Source organism: Pseudopipra pipra, chromosome Z (assembly GCF_036250125.1).
Source record: "Pseudopipra pipra isolate bDixPip1 chromosome Z, bDixPip1.hap1, whole genome shotgun sequence".
Lineage (NCBI taxonomy): Eukaryota > Metazoa > Chordata > Aves > Passeriformes > Pipridae > Pseudopipra > Pseudopipra pipra.
Window position 1 is genome coordinate 22,363,635 of NC_087581.1, and position 18,616 is coordinate 22,382,250.

General features: G+C 38.8%; 1 protein-coding gene across 15 annotated transcripts in view; it reads left to right on the top strand.

Moving 5' to 3' along the window:
- Positions 1-18,616, top strand: part of ANKRD31 (ankyrin repeat domain 31) — a 62,078-nt gene that overhangs the window by 41,663 nt on the left and 1,799 nt on the right. For 11 of the 15 annotated variants that reach the window (XM_064641681.1, XM_064641668.1, XM_064641667.1 and 8 more), the window contains 3 exons: positions 2,158-2,298; positions 5,569-5,665; positions 8,792-8,989. In XM_064641681.1, the coding sequence (XP_064497751.1) occupies positions 2,158-2,298; positions 5,569-5,665; positions 8,792-8,989 (436 nt within the window). Of the gene's footprint in view, positions 1-2,157; positions 2,299-5,568; positions 5,666-8,791; positions 8,990-18,616 lie in introns of those variants that run through there. The other 4 variants (XM_064641672.1, XM_064641671.1, XM_064641679.1 and 1 more) reach the window with 2 other exon arrangements.

An 18,616-nucleotide genomic window follows, 5' to 3' on the forward strand; every position in this document is an offset into this window, starting at 1 on the left:
TATTAATATTAGCATATTATGAAAAAAACCCACACACTAAAATGGGAAATCAGCAGTTCTCATAGTTCAGTCTGTATCTTCAGCACTCATTATTGAATGTGTTTGTCCATTGGTTACAGATAATTGTTTATGAGTTTTAAAGGAAAATGCTATGGATGAAATCTTTTATCAACCTGTAACTATAACACGCAGACTATTGCATGTGTAAAATTTGTGTTTAACTTTGCATTATCAGTTTGTTAATATTTCCTACTGCTAGAACCAGAAGGAAGGAGCGAGAGCGTAAAGGTTTTGTGATTTAATGTGATTTTTGGAAGCAAGTCCCTCAAATAAAGAATTGTGACATCAAGGATTTCATAGGCATAAATACGTGCAAAATTTTTTGCTTGTAGGCTAACTGGTTCTTTAATTTTACAGTCTGATACAAATCATATTTGAATAAAAAAAATAAAAAGAAACCTCTTTTTTAATAGAAAAGTGTGTCCATGTCCCTCCAAATACAGAGCAAATTTGCAAGGCAGCTGGCAGGGGCCTGGTTCAGTATTGAGCAAATGAGGGAATTATTGTCTGAATTCCCACATGAGAGCTAGTTATTTGCAGGGCAGCATATTGATAAAAACATGAAAGGTTCTCTTCAGCCAGCTCACCAGGTGCAGTTAATGTAGAAAGGACACTTTTTTCTACACCTGTAATCTGCTCGGGAATGCTTTTCTGCTGAGAGTTGCCATTTCATGTGGTCTTGTGTTAGTAATAAGATAGTGTAAATCACAAGGCTCTACGGTGGTCCGTATGATAGGTATGTAGACATACTTCTTTTCTTTAAAGAACATATAATATTCCTTTGAACTGCAAGATGACTAATTCAAAGGATGAAGAATTCAGTATGGTTACTGTCATTTCTCAAGACAGTTATCTTTGATACCAGCTTGATGCATGTGGATCTTAAGGAATTATAACCCCTTGTGGAAGTACTGGTGTTCAGAGTGTAGAAAAGTCAGTGATCTTTACTAGGATGAAAATGACATTCATTTATGTCTTGGAAGAATGTGCTATAGAGATTGAAATTTAGAAACCAGTGTCTGTTGCGTTGCAAAGAGGAGATGATCAATAAATTTTCCTTTTTCGTTATAGAGATGTACTTAACAACATACAGCTGGTGCATAGTCCATACCTATGGTTAGCTTTGGACAGGCTGAATGCAGTTGTTGAATTCTGTAGGCCTAGGCTGTGAAACTGTGAACTGGATTGAGTGCTCATTAAAACATTTGGGTTAATCATCTTAATTTAAATTCTTACGGACACCCCAAGCCAGTGGATATGGTAGGAGGTGGTTCAATATTTGCTGGATCATCCTCTTATTCTGATTTATTTATTTAACCTCATGCATGATAAGTGACTTTACTAACTTCTAATGGAGTTTATCAACAGCTGATTTTTCCACTGTTTAGCTCTGTTAGTCTAACCAAGACCAATATGACAAAACCATAACTTGCTCTGTTATAAACAATTGTTTAACAGTTATTTATTTTGCTCAATTATAAACAATTATTAAGCACAATGGGTTGTGCTTCTGGAGGTTGTGTTTGCAGAACTGAGCTGTATTTATGTTATCAAAGGAGCATTAACAATAAGTTCTTTTAGACTTAATTTTGCATAAGATAAGACTGTCAGGTTCCTCCTAAAACATATAAATTATATCCCTTGATATAAGGGAAATTTTGTTGCAAATACGTTTCATCTTTGCATTTTGCTGGAATTTCACTGTGACATGCATGTTCCATATGTGTAAGGCAGATTGCATTTGAGTAGCAGTTCCTTGTTGCACCGACTTGCCTCCTGTGAGTGCCTGAGTTAACTGTTGCAAATTAATTTATTCAAAGCCTTGTTATGTCTAGAAGGAAATAAGATGTAAATACAATTCTGATAAACACATAGGGAGATTTGTCCTCTTATTGGCTACAACATCTTTTTCTGGTGGAATAAATCCTCTTATTTTACATCACACAGTTTATGATAGTGGCAATAAATTCTTTCACTTTTAGAGAAAAGGAGAGTTAGCTGCAACTTTTCAGCTATATTGTTCTTCAGCATTTTTCATGTTTCAAGAATGTTATTTCATATTTTTTAATATATGAGTTGAAATTTTTTTTTTTTTAGGAATTTAGTCATAAAGCTACAATCTTAAAGAATGGCAAGATCAGAACCAGTAAAGGACGAATACTGCAGAATCCAGTTCAATGGGTTAAAGACCTACTAGGAAGTGATATTTCTGTGACATGGAAGTATGTGTGGAATAAGGTAGGCCTGATTTTACTGCCAAAAATAGCAATAATAAATGGATATAACAAATTTCACTAATCTAGATCTCTGTACACTTCTTAAAGCAGAAAAGAATACAAGCCTAAATTTTAAAAGGTCTTCTTACTTTTACTGAGGGAGCAGCAACGATAGAGCTACATTACTATAGCTGTACAGAGATTAACTGCTCATAAGTGTTGAAAGAATGTGGAATGCTTGCACTGTGAGCTATAAGGGATTTGAAAGAATAGTGTTAAAGATCACAGAATCACAGGATATACCAAGATGGAAAGGACCCACAAGGATCATTGAGTCCAGCTTCTGGCCTCACTGCACAGGACTGTCCTGTGCCTGACAGTATCATCCATTCTTGAACTCTGCCAGGTTTGGTGCTGTGACCACTTCCCTGAGGAACCTGTTTCAGCACCCAACTCCTGCTGGATGAACAACCTTTTTCTCATATCCTATACAAACCTCCCTTGAAACAACTTCAGGATGTTCCCTCGGGTGACCACAGAGAAGAGATCAGTGCCTGCCCCTCCTCTTCCACCCATGAGGAAGTTGTAGACTGCAGTGAGGTCTCCCCTCAGTCTCCTCCAGGCTGAACACCCCAAGTGACCTCAGCTGCTCCTGATACAGCTTCCCCTCAAAGCCCCTCACCATCTTTGTTACCCTCCCTTGGACACTCTCTAAGAGCTCAATATCTTTCTTATATTGTGGTGCCCAAAACTGCACACAGTATTCAAGGTGAGGCCACCCCAGTGCAGAGCAGAGCGGGACAATCCCCTCCCTTGACCAGCTGGTGATGCTTTGCCTGATGCCCCCCAGGACACGTTTGGCCCTCCTGGCTGCCAGGGCACTGCTGACTCATATTCAACTTGCCATTGACCAGGACCCCCAGGTTCCTTTCCCTGACACTGCTTTCCAGCATCTCATTCCCCAGTCTGTCTGTACATCCAGGGTTGCCCCATCCCAGGTGCAGAATCCTGCACTTTCCCTTTTTCAATTTCATATGGTTGGTGATTGCCCAGTCCTCAGGCCTCCTTGCGTTCAAGGGAGTCAGAAACTTCTCCCAGTTTTGCATCATCTGCAGATTTTCTTACTATCCCTTCCAGTCCTCCGTCCAAGTCATTTATGAAGATATTGAAGAACACAGGGCCCAAGATGGACCCCTGTGGAACCCCACTAGTGACAGGTCACCAATCTGATGTTACCTCATTCACTATTACCCTGTAATTGCTCACCCACCACGTGATGTGCTTATCCAGCTGTGTGCTGGACATTTTAACCAGAAGGATCCTGTGAGAGACAGTATTGAAAGCTTTGCTGAAATCCAGAAAGGTTACATCAGCTGGCTTCCCTTGATAAATTTGGAGGGTTACCTTGTCATAAAAGGAAATCGAGTTTGATGAGCAGGACTTTCCTCTCATGAAGCTGTGCTGGCTGTGACCAATGACTTTGTTGTCTTTCAGGTTTTTTTCAGTACTTCCCAGAATAATCTCCATAATTTAACCAGGCACTGAAGTTAGACTGACAGGCCTATGGTTTCCAGGGTCCTCCTTCTTGCCCTTCTTGGAAACTGGGACAGTGTTCACCAGCTTTCATTCATCTGGGACCTCTGCAGAACCCCAAGACCACTAAAAAATCACTGAGAGAGGTTTTGCAATGATATCAGCCAGCTCTTTGAGGGTTCTGGGATGAATCCCATCAGGCCCTATAGATTTGTAGGGATTCAGCTGGAGAAGCAGATCCCTCAAAATTTCAGGGTTGACTGGGAGTTGATCATTCTCACAGTCATGGTCCTCCAGCTCAGGGCACTGAGACCTCTTTGATGTGTATTCTATGTTGAAGACAAAGGCAAAGAAAGTGTTAAACACCCCTGGCTTGTCTCTATCCCTGTTTGTGAGCTGACCATCCTCATCCTGTAATAGGCCCATGTTATTTTTAAACTGCCTGTTGCCAGTAATGTATTTGAAAACATTCCTTTTAATAATGATTCAGAGGGATAGAAAAAGCTGAAAGGTAGTTTGAGTAAAAAGGAGCAAACTTATTGAAATGTCGGGGTGTCACAGACAAACGTTGCAAACGTCCTGTTTAACATCTTTATAGATGATTTAGATGAGGGGATTGAGTGTATCATCAGCAAATTTGCTGATGACACTAAATTGGGAGGGAGTGTCGACCTGCTGGAAGGCAGGAGGGCTCTGCAGAGGGATCTGGATAGACTTGAGAGATGGGCTGATTCCAATGGGATGAAGTTCAATAAAGCCAAGTGCCAGGTCCTGCACTTTGGCCACAACAACCCCATGCAGTGCTACAGGCTGGGCACAGAGTGGCTGAAGAGCAGCCAGGCAGAAAGGGACCTGGGGGTACTAATTGACAGGAAGCTCAACATGAGCCAACAGTGTGCCCAGGTGGCCAAGAAGGCCAATGGGATCTTGTCCTGTATCAAAAATAGCGTGGCCTGCAGGAGCAGGGAAGTGATCCTTCCCCTGTACTCTGCATTGGTGAGGCCACACCTTGAGTATTGTGTTCAGTTCTGGGCCCCTCAGTTCAGAAAGGATATTGAGGTGCTGGAGCGGGTCCAGAGAAGAGCAACAAGGCTGGTGAAGGGACTGGAGCATAAGTCCTATGGGGAGAGGCTGAGGGAGCTGGGGTTGTTTAGCCTGGAGAAGAGGAGGCTCAGAGGTGACCTCATCACCGTCTATAACTACCTGAAGGGAAGTTCTAGCCAGGTGGGGGTTGGTCTCTTCTCTCAGGCACTCAGCAATAGGACAAGGGGGCACGGGCTTAAGCTCCGCCAGGGGAAATTTAAGTTGGAAATCAGGAGAAAATTCTTTACAGAGAGAGTAATCAGGCATTGGAATGGGCTGCCCAGAGAGGTGGTGGATTCACCATCCCTGGAGATTTTTAAACGCAGATTGGACGTGGCATTGAGTGCCATGATCTAGTAAATGGACTGGATTTGGACCAAGGGTTGGACTCGATGATCTCGGAGGTCTTTTCCAACCCAATCGATTCTATGATTCTATGATTCTAAACATACTGGCAGAGTTTAGAGGGCTTTGCACATGGACTGTATTGTGCTTGTGGATTTTTTTCTTTCATTTAGAACTCAAATTAGCAGAATTCCTCCTTAATCTTGACAGACACAAATTAGACTGATAAGTGCATAAACTCCATTTTATAAGAAAAGTGAAATTTTTACACCTATCAAAAAACCCCCACTAAATCAATCAATGAGTTATCCATTTAGATTTCTTTGTGCAGGTTACATATCTTGGGACAGAATTGTCAAAATTTATTGTTGATGAAGTGTCAGTTTCCAGTGACCTGGAGTTACCAACACAGGAAGGAGAGCCTTTGGGTATGTACCACTTAAAATCTAATATTCGCCATGACTGAAAGCATCAGAAAGTGATTTCTGAAGAACTAAAATCCCAGAATTCCTCTATTGCTTTCCCATTGCTTTTTCTGGGGTACATAATTGTCACAGATCTTGGGCTTGAAATAAAAGTAATGCTAGAACCTATACATGAACCCTAAAGAAGTACACTTCTTTTCTTCCATAAGTTTGTTGTGTGAAGAGAATAGTTATGACTTGGTTGCTGTGTTAAAATTTTTTATGTAAAGTTTTACATTAAAATATTTGATATATAGTGAAGTTAATAAGCTATTTTAATACTTATTCTGTTGCAAACTCATACACTAGCATAAGTTTTAATTTCATGTACATCTTCAAATCATATTGAATTATCTGTGTTGGTGGAAATCCCAGTATGCCCAAGCAATGGTAATAACCAGGGGGGTATTTTACTCTCTTTTTAGAGATAAGTAGTCATAAGAAACAGAGTGCATAAGAAACAAAATGACACTGAACAATTTTTTCGGAATTGCCCAGCAGACTTAAGAACTTCAATCTAATTTTGATAAGTAATGTGTTCTCAGGGAAACCCAAGTCCCTTTGACAGCCGGTTTTGGGCTTTTGGGATTGGTGCCATTAACTGGATGAGATTTTGCATTTCATGTGAACTGAGATACCAGGTTTAGTCTGTTCTTAAAAAGTAAATTAAAATATAATAATTCAAAGTAACTAATTTGATATTCAAACTACCATGTTCTGCTGATATCTTCTTCAAGCTAAGACCATCCAGATGATGAGTTCAGTTTGCCTTGCTTCAGTAACTTCAGTTTATACCAGGTGTAAATGACTTTAAAATGGGTTTAGTTTTATAACTTTTTAATAGGCTTTTGAAAATTTCACTAGTTCTTCTAAATTATTCCACTTGCAGAATATTTATGATAAACGTTGTAACTTCTAGAACTGAGAAATCTATTTATTCAAAAAACACTATTGACAAACGGAAATCAGCCTAAAGGGCAGAGAGTGTTTTTTCCCAAATAGTCCATGGCAATCCGGAAAAGAGTACTTAAAGAAGTTGTTTTTTGTGATGTGTAATTAGCCCTAGATGAGAAATTGAGGAAGGGAAAGCCAGAGTGTTCGCAGTTTCAGTTCCGTTTCAGATGGCCAGATATATAGTAGGAAATTAAACAGTGCCTTAAATAGTTTCAGGAAAGGATTAACCTGGACTGTTGTATTGTGAGAACAGTTGCGGTCATTTGGCAACTCCCAAATGGTTTCGAGGCCCAGTTCAGGAGTTAGTTTGTTCCAAACACTGTTCGCAACAGGCACTTCGCCTGCAGCCAGCCTGCTCAAAAGCAGAGGAAACGTTGCTGGTGTGGATGTGAACTATTCCGTCCTGCTTGCCTGGACGCATTCCCAGGCACTCTTTTATCTTTCTGATATACTTGAAGCCTTTGTGTGTTATATAGTAGAAGTTAATGCTGCTTTTGTAAAGAATCAAACTTCTGTTTTTCTCACTGTATTAATGAATTTAATTTTTTTTCTGTGCATCCCAGAGCATTGTTAAGAAAGAAGACTGGGGTCTGTAATTGGAGTGATTTTGGAGGAGAATGCTACTCTTTTAAATACCCCTCCTTCACTGTCCTTCCAGCTTCCTGTATCTTAGCTCAGTGTTCATTGGGATACTGTATGAAGGGTGTGGAGAAGTGGGAAGACAATGATATGTGCAGGGGCTGCATCTAGCCATTTTGTAACAGAAAGAAGCAGCTACCAATGAACTTTGTATGCAGCCCAGTTTACGAAGTGTATCCTAAGAACATCTACCAAATCAAGGCCCCTAGGCAAGACAGATGGAGTTGCTGTTCTGTTGCTGCCAGCATAAGAAACCAATCATAATCTCAACCAATCTTTCCAGCTTGGTTGAGATTAATAAGGTGCTTGAAGGTTTGTACAGCAGCAGACTTTTAGGTACTTTAGGTGTGTTAGTGCAAAAAAATTGAACAGCATTAAATATTGCAGTTTTGGAATTGGTCATCTGAATCCCGACTAAATTTCAGTTTATGTCCCTTCTTTGAGACTGAGTCTTTGGTCTGTTCCAGGGTCACGCTAGCAGAAAGAGGGAATTACTGTATTCAAGTCTGAGTGAGAACTAAACATTAAGCAAAAAACCAGTACTTTTAGACTATCTGTATATAGAAAAGCAGAGGAAACAGTTATTATATGGCTTGGAATTTATTCCTCTATGCTTTCTGATACATGTAATGACGAGATAACGTTTGCTAAAAATGACCAAGAATAACAAGGATTCAGAAGCAGATGTCAGTTGCAGAGTAGATGTTGATGTTAGGTAATTAATTTCATATTGAAATTCCAGAAAAGTGGCTTAAAATAAAAGCTTATCCAGTTGTTACAGTAAGTGTGATATGCATATTCATTTTGAATTGCTATTTCAGGAAGGCAGTCTTTGGAAAACAGCTAGTCCAGTTCTTGTGCTCTGACAATCCTATTATGCCTTTAATAACCATTAATGCATTTAATAACCAATCTTTCCACCTAGAAAGATTAGAACAACTCTTGTTCAACTTTAGTTCATGAAAGACCCCAAAGTTGTATAGAATAGAGAGTGTTTTCAAGGGTATCTGGGTGATTTCTTAATGTCTAAACCATAGGAGCTGTTTCGGAAGGTTTATGTTAGTGTTATTTCAGGTATGGAGCATAAAATGAGCAGCTGAACTCAGTAAGTTTTCTTGAAAGCAAGTGAGAATAGTTTTGCTGGGATCATGATATGGATATCATGTGATATGGTATATGTTTCTGTGTTCCTTGAGGCAAGCAACGAACTCATATATTTAGTAGGCTACTTTTCAAGTTAAATTCGTGTGGTGTCTAGTAATTTTGCCAAGGAAGGCATATATTTTTTTAAAAAAATCATCTTACAGCAGCAACAACTGGGCTGCAAAGGAGCAAAGGAAAGTCTGCCCTTACATGTGTTAGGTGGTGTAAGGCTAAGTGGAAATTTAGAGAAAAAAAGTTAAGAAAATAAAAAGCATATCTGCTCTGTGCATTAAAGTACCAGTTTTAAATGTTACTTTTTGTTCTTAGAACAAATCTATCGTTTTATACTCTCAGGAAAGAATTTTATCACAAGGGGCTGCAGCAACCACAGGCAGCACCATCAGAGTTTTAGCACTGTCTCCATTGCTCAGCCTCTTGGGAGCTTTGACCTGAGCAACATGCATCCAGACACCCCATCCTTGCCCCAAAGAGAAGTTGTGAAAACTTTGCTGTGTGCTGAAAGAGAAACAGCTGCTGACAGGGAATTTCTGAGTAAGTGTTCTTTTAACTGTCTAAAAAGCTAATGGTGGATTCAAGGACTGTTCAAGAGGTGTGAAAGGAAAAAGAAAGTAGGTAGCATGGAATCAGTGTGTGGGAGGGAAAGAGTGCTGGAGAAAAAGGATGACGCTGCTGATGGGTTGGATTCATCTAAATGACCCAACAATGATTTTTTCAGAACTCAGTATGGTTGACTCTCCTGTGTCCAAATTAGAAACATTTTGCTATTTTGATGTAGTTAACAAAATAACTCCATATCGTTTTGAGTACTGAGTTAAATGTCTTTCCAAAATAATAGCATAGCCAAATGTCTTCTGGATTTAGGTGGAGAAATATGATACATAAGCATTGCTAAATAATCTCATGTAATCTAATTTAAAGGAAGATGTGGAAATGTTCCTAAACATTCTCTGATCTTTGTGTAGTTGACTGAGCTTGTAACATTGTGTTTTCAGTTTTATATTTTTATGTTGATTGCACATTAAACCCTATGTGTAATATTTGTACGATTTGAACAGTGCTTACTGCACTTGGACCTGGTACTTTTTTCTGTACTGCTTGTGGTTACACTAAGAGGGACGATCCTGATTGACCAAAGTGCAAAGTCAAACCTCGCTCAAACCGTGGTGTCAGGTAACACTGCAGTGAAGTGGGAAACAGTGCCGAGTGAGATCTGCTCTGGGAGGCAGTAGGACAGAAATCAGAAGTGAAGGGCCTAAACTTTGTCAGTCATTGCAAACTGAAAGTGTATCCACACTTTAAAGCAATTCTTTATGTGCTTCTGTACATAAGCCCTGCAGCTACCTTGCAAAGGATGAAATTTACCCCAGGGTTGACAAACCTCTGCAGAAAATGCTTTGTTATCCCACGTTTATTTTGTTTGTTTTGTCGTGGGTTTTTTTTGGTTGTTGTTTTTGGTGGTGGTGGTGGGCTGTGGTTTTTTTTTTTTCTTTTCAGACTTAGTAAAAGCCAGAGCAGAATATTTGGAGGAAGGTAGTCTTTAAAGTTACAAAAACCAGATTGTTTAGTGGATCGTTTTCAGATTTATGTATAAAAAGCCCAAATTGAACTGCCCTATGATATGAATTGAAAAGTAATGTCTCATAGGAGTTATGTTTCTCTGCTGAACAAATTAACAGCCACATTCATGTTTTTAGAAATACAGCTACTAGTTCTGCTTAACAAAATAATGGTCTTGTAGCATGTATGGTCCTTGGGTGCTCAGTCCTGTGTGGAAACTGTTACAGCAAGAGTGTAGAATAATTTTGTAGCAAAAGTAACCATAGCAGCCAGTGGAGATCATGCAAAATTAAAGTTTCATAATATAATAAAAAATAGTAAATTGGAAATTTACAGAAATGTCATTCCATATATAAATTTTTGTTTATACTTACTATAATTACCCTGTTAATTGAAGGGAAAAAAGCTGCCTAAAATGCAGTATAAGGCTTAAAAAATTTAACCACCATCTCAGTTTCGATTTCTCTGCCTTCTGGAATCCAAATGTTTTGCATCATAATATTTTTCAAGCTCAGAGGTATTTCAAGGCACAACTTTTACACTGTTTTCTCTTCCTTACGGCTCATAGACAAAATATGTAAAAGTATTTTCCAGTACTGTAAAGTTCGATGCAGTTGCTTTAGGTACTTACTTTACTGAGAAGCACACAGTTCTGCCTGCAGAATTTACCAAGCTGTGTTTTCCAGTACCTTTGCATACCGTGACTGAGGTATAGGCTTTCTTCATCTGCACACTCTTCCTTTCCAAAATCCTCTGTCTGCTGTTGTTTGACTTCCAGCAGGTTAGAAGGTACTAAATCACATGACTGACTCAGAACTGAATTATGTGGCCAGCAAGAACCAAACAAAAATCACTTTTTAGATGGCCAAAAACTTGTGGAGGGGGAGAAAGGGGGAAAAAAGAAACAGCTATCAAGGACTACATGTCATGGAAGCCAATTCTAAGAATTTAATATCTGTCTTTCTTACCTGTTAGTTAGATTTTTCTGAAACTGGCAAATCACTGCAGAAATAACTAGGTGACAATGTGATTGCACAGAATCACAGGCTAATGTAGGTTCAGTGGGACTTGTGGAGATCTTTAGTCCAACCCTCTGTTCAAAGTAGGTCCAGTTTCCAAGTTAGATAAAATTGCTCAGTGCCTTGTCCAGTCAAATTCTGAATATTTTCAAGGATGGGCATTCCATAATATGACTGTACAGCATATTCATGTGCTTATGGTGATTTTTTCCCAGTGAATGTAGTTGGAATCTTGCTTGTTAAAACTTGCAACCATTGCCCCTCTTTGTTGATACAGAAACCATGTTTCCTTAAGAAAACTACCTAAGAGTACATAAACTGACTCCTAGTCAAGTGCTTTGAACACTGGCTTTCTGGCCTTTTTACTTTGTGAAACAATTGTAAAAAATAATCCTTTGATAACTGACCCATCTTCTTAATTCATCAGCTGCACTATGATGTTTTCATCTGCTTTGGTGGTCCCATGGAGACTGAGAGAAGACTAAGGCAAACAGAACTGTTGTAGATAATCTTCCTAGAACACATTTATCTTTTCTTATCTTACTTTTGGAAGCAATAAACAAAAGGCAGTGTGATACACAGCAAGCTTCAAGAGGCACTGGCTTCAGCTGCTGCTTTGCTTGAAACAGAGAGGAAAGACTTTTTTGACACTGTACTGGTAATGTGAAATGAAAGCATTTAGGAGACTACCTGATGATTTTACCTTGGTGAGTGTTCAGATTATATCATACTTTGTCTTTTTTTCAGTGACTTTTAACAAAGTTACAACAAAGCTTCTGAACAAAACAATTCAGTCTTTTAATCACCACATGATAATAGCCTAGGAGAAGGCTCTATGAGTTGTTCTGAGGCTGTACATAAAACTCAGCAAATGAGTTACAGCCTCTGTAGATTTTGCCAGTGCTTGAAAAACATGAGCTGTTGGTTTTTCTACAGGTGGCTGTTCTAACCTGGGCTGAAGTTTGATTTATACTTTTTCCTCCATTTCTTCCAGTCTGCATCTCAGTTTGCTATAAACTGCAAGAATTTTAAAGTATTGTGTTTTTAATTACCCAGGTTTAGCCCTGTAACTGCTTCTTATGCACTATCTCGGCACATTAAATTCAAGTTTCTTAAAGTGGTTAGAAATAATTTTAGAGAAGCATTTTCCTTCCAAATGATTACACAATTGTATAATCAAGTCTACAACAATAAATCAATAAGTTTGAAAAGAAAGAAACATATGCTGGAAACCTGCACCCTGCTAGTCATACCAAGAAGTAGACTCCTAGGAATCATATTAAAGCAATCTTCGTCCCTTTTAATAAAAGGTACTAGGTTGTTGTTATTGAACTTGCAATTTGATATTGAAGTAGAGTGATTGATTTAATTGAGAAACCGAAAAGTCATCTAGACAACTGTGTAAAAATATTTGTGTGAGAAAAATGGAATCAGCTGTTTTATTTTAAAAATACTTATTATATTTTATTTCTTTATAAATTCAGTCTTGAATATAGATTCTTCTGTGGGAGGCTGTTTACATTTCTCAATTGGTACTTGCATGTATGTCAATTATACCTCTCTCACCTTTTGAGGAAAAAATCATATCTGTGTCAAAGAAGGCAAGAGTCACTGAGATTTAAATTGTTATCTTGTTTCTCTTAGAGGTTATTGAAACATCGGTGGATTTCCGCAGTACACTGGAAGACTTGACTTCCTCACATTGTTAACTGAAAAACTTAACAATATCTTAATACACCAATCCAAGGTTCCTAAAGAATAATGATTCAGAATGTGTCATGTACAAGTATTTGTTACTGGCTAACAGGCCCAAGGATACCTAGAAGAAGATAAAAACCAGTTACTGTATGAGATTGTGACATAGGCAGAAGTTTAATGGAAAATAATGTATTTGTCTTACTTCATATCACTTATCTGGGCAATGCTTTAAAGAAAGCTTTTTTTTTTAATATTATTATTTTACATTCTTCAGATGTTTAGAAACAGAAAAAATATATCTTTTGAAGAAGTATACCATCTCTGAGTCCTTTTGTAGGAATAATATTTTCCGCCAAATGAAACATAAAATAATTAGAGATTTCAGCGTAAACCTTGAAAGTGATGCTTTAGAATAAAAGGCATGAATACTTAATCTTTAATCATACCTGCAAGTCCTTTTCCCATGCAGATACAGAGTGCAACAAGAAAGGCCCAGTTATTAAATACTTTGAAAGAAGAATGATTCTAAACACCTAATATTTTTTTCTGCTTTGTGACATTGTTTTTGCCAATCTCACTGGAGGACAAAAAGGAAAAATGAACTTCTGAGGAACACTATCCTTTACTGAGTCAAAAAGGAAATGTTTCTCAAATCTAGCATTTTATCTAGAAGCAACAGAATAGAATAGTGAATTGTGGAAGTATGAACTAAATTCCACATTATTACTATACAAATTCCAGTTATAGGAAAATGATGAACTGAACTTATAGATCATCCACGGTGACTCATGTCTGATATGTGAAGGGAAGAAAATGTAGGCTAAGGTACTATCAGAAGGTGCTCTATGTTCTTCTGGCACTGTTATAGCTGTTCCATGAATTATCTGGTCATTAAAGTCCATTAGGTAGCTTCCGAACTAAAATGATTTATTTATTATAATGATGCTATAAATATCCTTTGACTTTTTTTCGAAGGGTTATAATTACTAATTCAAAAAAATGCAGTGTGTGTAATTTACAGTTGCTTGATAAATTAATTCTTGGGGAAAAGGTACTTTCAGAATTGGGATGGGGATAGCCAAAGAGGATCACAATTGACAAAATCCCTGCTGACCTGTATCTTATAGTGGATGGACTAACTTCAGGTGTCTGACTGACATGGTTGATCTGAATGTTAAAAAAAGATCACTCCTTAGTAATTGGTTTGTAAGGACAGAGACCTTGGACTCCAGCATTTACAGGAGGAAAAAAGAATTGATATCAAGTGAAGTGAATCAAGAACTGTGGGGAGACCTGGAGAAAAGCAAAAGCATTCAGAGGGGAAAAATATTAAACTACTATGGAAACGTATTTTGTTGGAGAAAGGTCTAGTCTTACTATTCAGTCTGTTCACACCCATCTCTTTTTCCAAAATGACAGGTCTCGATCAGCTGAAAGAAAAGTTATTTTCAAAATTACTACTAGCATGGGCAGAATTCTTGTGCCTCAGTTTAGTAGAAACCTTTTTTTAAGAGTCAGAGGGCCCAAAAATGTTATGTGAATTGCTGGCTGTCATTTCTAAGGCCTTGTTTGGTCTGAATAGATAATGCCTATTGAGACTCCTATATTGTGACTGGTCTTCTCTAAGTTCTTGGGAGGAGTGTGGATAGGTCCCAAGAAACTTGAAAGCACTTAAAAATAGATTTTTTGTTTTATAAATACTCCCTTGTGGCACTCTAGATCAAAGGCTGTCACCTTTAAGTGTGTTGTTCTTAGATCTTCTCTTTGCTTATGCATCTGTAGACCATGTCTAGACTAGCTGTGCTGAACCAGATCCTTTTGAGTTAGAAGAATAAAATCTCCTGTGACTTTACCAAATACTGCAAATGAGATCATCTTTCCCTGAGATGATCTCTCAGATTATACTAACGGTTACCTGTTTTACAGAAGTATTTAAACTGGATTTACTGATGCCTGTAAATTTACTCAAATATGTTGCTTAAACTACAAAAGCGTTTAAATTCCTTTTACAAATAATTTCCCCAAGTAAAATAGTTATAAAATGCATAACCGTGCCTCTGGGTAGTCCCAGCACTTTCTTGCTTGGAATAAGTAAGGGAGATACTAGTGAGATTTTCAAGATGTAATCTTTCAGGAGCTGTTTTAATGATCAGAAAATGGTGACTCTGCACTGAAGTGACAGTCTTTGCTGACTAACCTCTGTGCAACTGGAGATTATGGTCTGATATTCACGTAGTTTCACATTAATGGGAATTCTCCTTAAATAAAATTTTTGGATTCTTAGCAGCCCCAGAGAACTAGGTCTTGTAGAGATGCAACAAAATGGAAACAAAAGTTGAAAACTTGGATGAGGGGATCGAATCTACCCTTAGAAATTTGCAGATGACACCAAGTTGGTGGGGAGTGTTGATCTGTTAGAAGGCGGGAGGGCTCTGCAGAGGGACCTGGACAGACTGGCTAAATGGGCTGAATCCAGCAGTATGGGGTTCAACAGGGCTGAGTGCTTGGTCTTGCACTTTGGCCACAACAACCCCCTGCAGCGCTACAGGCTGAGCACAGAGTGGCTGGAGAGCAGCCAGGCAGAGAGGGACCTGGGGGTACTGACTGACAGCAGCTGAACATGAGCCAGCAGTGTGCCCAGGTGGCCAAGAAGGCCAATGGCATCCTGGCCTGTATCAGGAACAGTGTGGCCAACAGGACCAGGGCAGTGATTCTTCCCCTGTACTCAGCACTGGTGAGGCCACACTTCGAGTACTGTGTCCAGTTTTGGGCCCTTCAGTTCAGGAAGAACATTGTGGTGCTGAAGTGTGTCCAAAGAAGGGCAACGAGGCTGATGAAGGGACTGGAGCACAAGTCCTATGAGGAGAGGCTGAGGGAGCTGGGGCTGTTTAGCCTGGGAAAGAGTAGGCTCAGGGGAGATCCCATCACTCTCTACAACTACCTGAAAGGAGGTTGTAGCCAGGTGGGGGTTGGTCTCTTCTCCCAGGCAACAGCAGTAGGATAAGAGGGCACAGTCTTAAGCTGCACCAGGGGAGGTTTAGGTTAGACATTAGGAGGAATTTCTTCACAGGGAGAGTGATCAGACATTGGAATGGGCTGCCCAGGGTGGTGTTGGAGCCACCATTCCTGGAGGTATATAAGAAGAGACTAGATGTGGCACTTAGTGCTATGGTCTAGTAGATGAGGTGGTGTTAGGTCATAGATTGGACTCGATGATCTCAGAGGTCTTTTCCAACCTACTTGATTCTGTGATACTGTTTCAAAACTGTAGAACTAAAATAGATGCCTTCAGAGACAGAAAAACTATTGATAAGTGGGATGGAAAAGCTACCAAGAGACAACATGTGTATTCCACATATTTTTGGGGAAAAAAAGCTCATTCTAATATTGATACTTTATCCTGTAGAAGATGACAGAAAACTGAGAACACCTAACAGGACAGCAAGGGTAGGAAAGCAGAGAAAGACCCTGCCTGTGTGTGTCTTCATTTATTAGGTTTTCCTCTGTACCGGGGACACTGAGTTTTGGATAACAGTATAGCAACGTTTCTCTGCTGTTTACAGCCTGGAAGCTGCCAGTCTTTCGTAAGGGTCTGAGAGTTAACAGTCAGCAAAATGGAGGAAGGAAACATCAAAGTGGGTATTAGATGATTAAAAATAATAGGAAAGGGAATGAGAAAGGGGAGAAAAAATTGAGAAAGAAAAATGGGAAGGACATTAATAATCTGTGTCAGAATATAGAGGAAGAAACACAGGGACTAAAATATTGATTTATCCTTACTGGGGAAGAAATATTGTCTATGGATGTAGAAATTTTGATATCAAACATTGATGCCAGAATTGAGGAAGGCGGCTTTAGGAAATACAAATTACTGTGGTTTTGCTAGCTGTTGACTGTTACCTAAATTATTGAAAAATAGAGGTTATAGATATTAGATATTTTAATTATTCACTCGGGTAAAGTATTTACAGTAGAATACTGATATTTAATTTACAAAATCTTAATTGGATAAGTAAAACATAAATTTAACCCAAAGGAATCAACAAGCTGTCAGCTGCTGAAGAAAAAAGTTACTTCAATAGATCTAATTGGTCGAATCTCTCTTACACTTTTGTATTTGAGTTGAGAATTTCTAGTAAATAAATTAAATCAATGTGGAGCATTTCCAAAGAGCATTTCTGAAGTAAGAAAGGAATGTCTTTTCTCCAATTATGATCTCTCAAAACATGATGTTAAATTCGGGCTGTGCTAAGAATTTTCCCTCTGCTTGTATACAAAATGTAGAGATTTGAGAATGAAAAAGCTTATTTTGAACAAAGCAAAGCAGGTTGAAGCCATGCCTGTCATGTCACCGCAGTTCAGACTCAGAATTAATGACAATGTTTCATCTCAGTTTCTGCCAGTTTCTTTTATAAAAAAAATTCCCAGGCATACTTTTAAGATTATTTTTACCTGAAGTTGTTCTTAAAACTACTTTTTGATTTTCTGTCCAAACATTCCTGTTTGTGCCCTTTAAAACATCACTTCTAGATGAGTGTATAAGTTGTCTTCTTCTAGTGCAACTGACTGACAGCTGCTTCGCAAGTGGTAAAGACTGTGTGAGGAGGGTTTGTGATGTAACTTCTTGCATGGGACTTGTGTGCAGCCTATCTTTGTTGCAGTCAGTCATACTTAAATATACCCCAGACATGAGATCATATACTTTGTTCCATTACGTACTATGCTGTGGCTGAGGGTACTGAAGATGCACGGATGGTGTAAGATGCCGAATGCAATCCTGTCCTCACTGGAGTCAGAAGTTTTGCTGTGGATGTCATGGGTGTGGAACATCCACACACATAAAACTCCCTGTTTGCATTTCTGAACACAGACCTTTTGCTTCTAATAGCAATTTTCTGCTTCGCTGCTTTGGATGGTGAGCTCCTGGGATTCAGGGTAATCATTACCAAGACATGGAGTTAGAAGGTCTTAACACTTACAAGCTACACTGTTTGTTTTAGCAGTGGCTTCTTCTACCAATGTTTTCAGCAAATATATTTTGCTTTTTGGAAGCGGTGTAGGTGATACAAATGGAAAACTGTAGTAGCAGAGAAAGAGACTCTTGGTGTGGCACATGGGAGCCCAGAAATAGGTGCAAACTAAATGGCCAACTGATATCACTTCAAACATGTTTTCTCTGTACTTTGACAAGGATTTATCTTGACTGATCTAATAGTCCTGAAATATGTACCCTGTTTTGCTTATCGAGACACTTGAATGTTGTTTGGACACCTTCTTGATGTGGCTTGTTGTTTGGTTTTGTTGTTGTTTTTTTTTAATCAGAAGACATCCCTACTTTAATGATAGTCTTCCCTCTCTTGATACTGCCTGCTAAGTGTGACAGTTCTGCTCTCACTGGCAGTTTCTGTGCTGGGCTGGTTGTGGCAGCTCAGCAACTCTGTTACTTCGTGCAAGGGTGCTGAAGGGAGAAAGTGAGGATGAAAGATAAACAAAAGCAAGTAATGCTGAAATCTACAGTTGCAAGTGCCTTTTGGAGTCTGTGCTGTTACGGAGAAATGCCTACTGCTGGATCTTTACAATGTTACTTTGTGAATGATTTTTAAGTTTTAAAAAGTTCAGTTTTTGTACTGACACGAATGCCTTAAATATATTCATTGCAATAGTTAATTCAGTCCAGCAGATATTTAAATATTGCAAACACCCATTATTCAATCCTGCAATTTCTTCTCTACGAGTGTATGCCTTCCTTTTTATATAGTCCTTTCAGGACTGTAGGATGGGCATTCCCTGTGAGACTCCTCAATTTAGGGAAGTACACCAAGCATATCTCTTTGTAGACATAATATGTGAAATTCCATCAGTACTAAAGAAAAACTGCATTTTC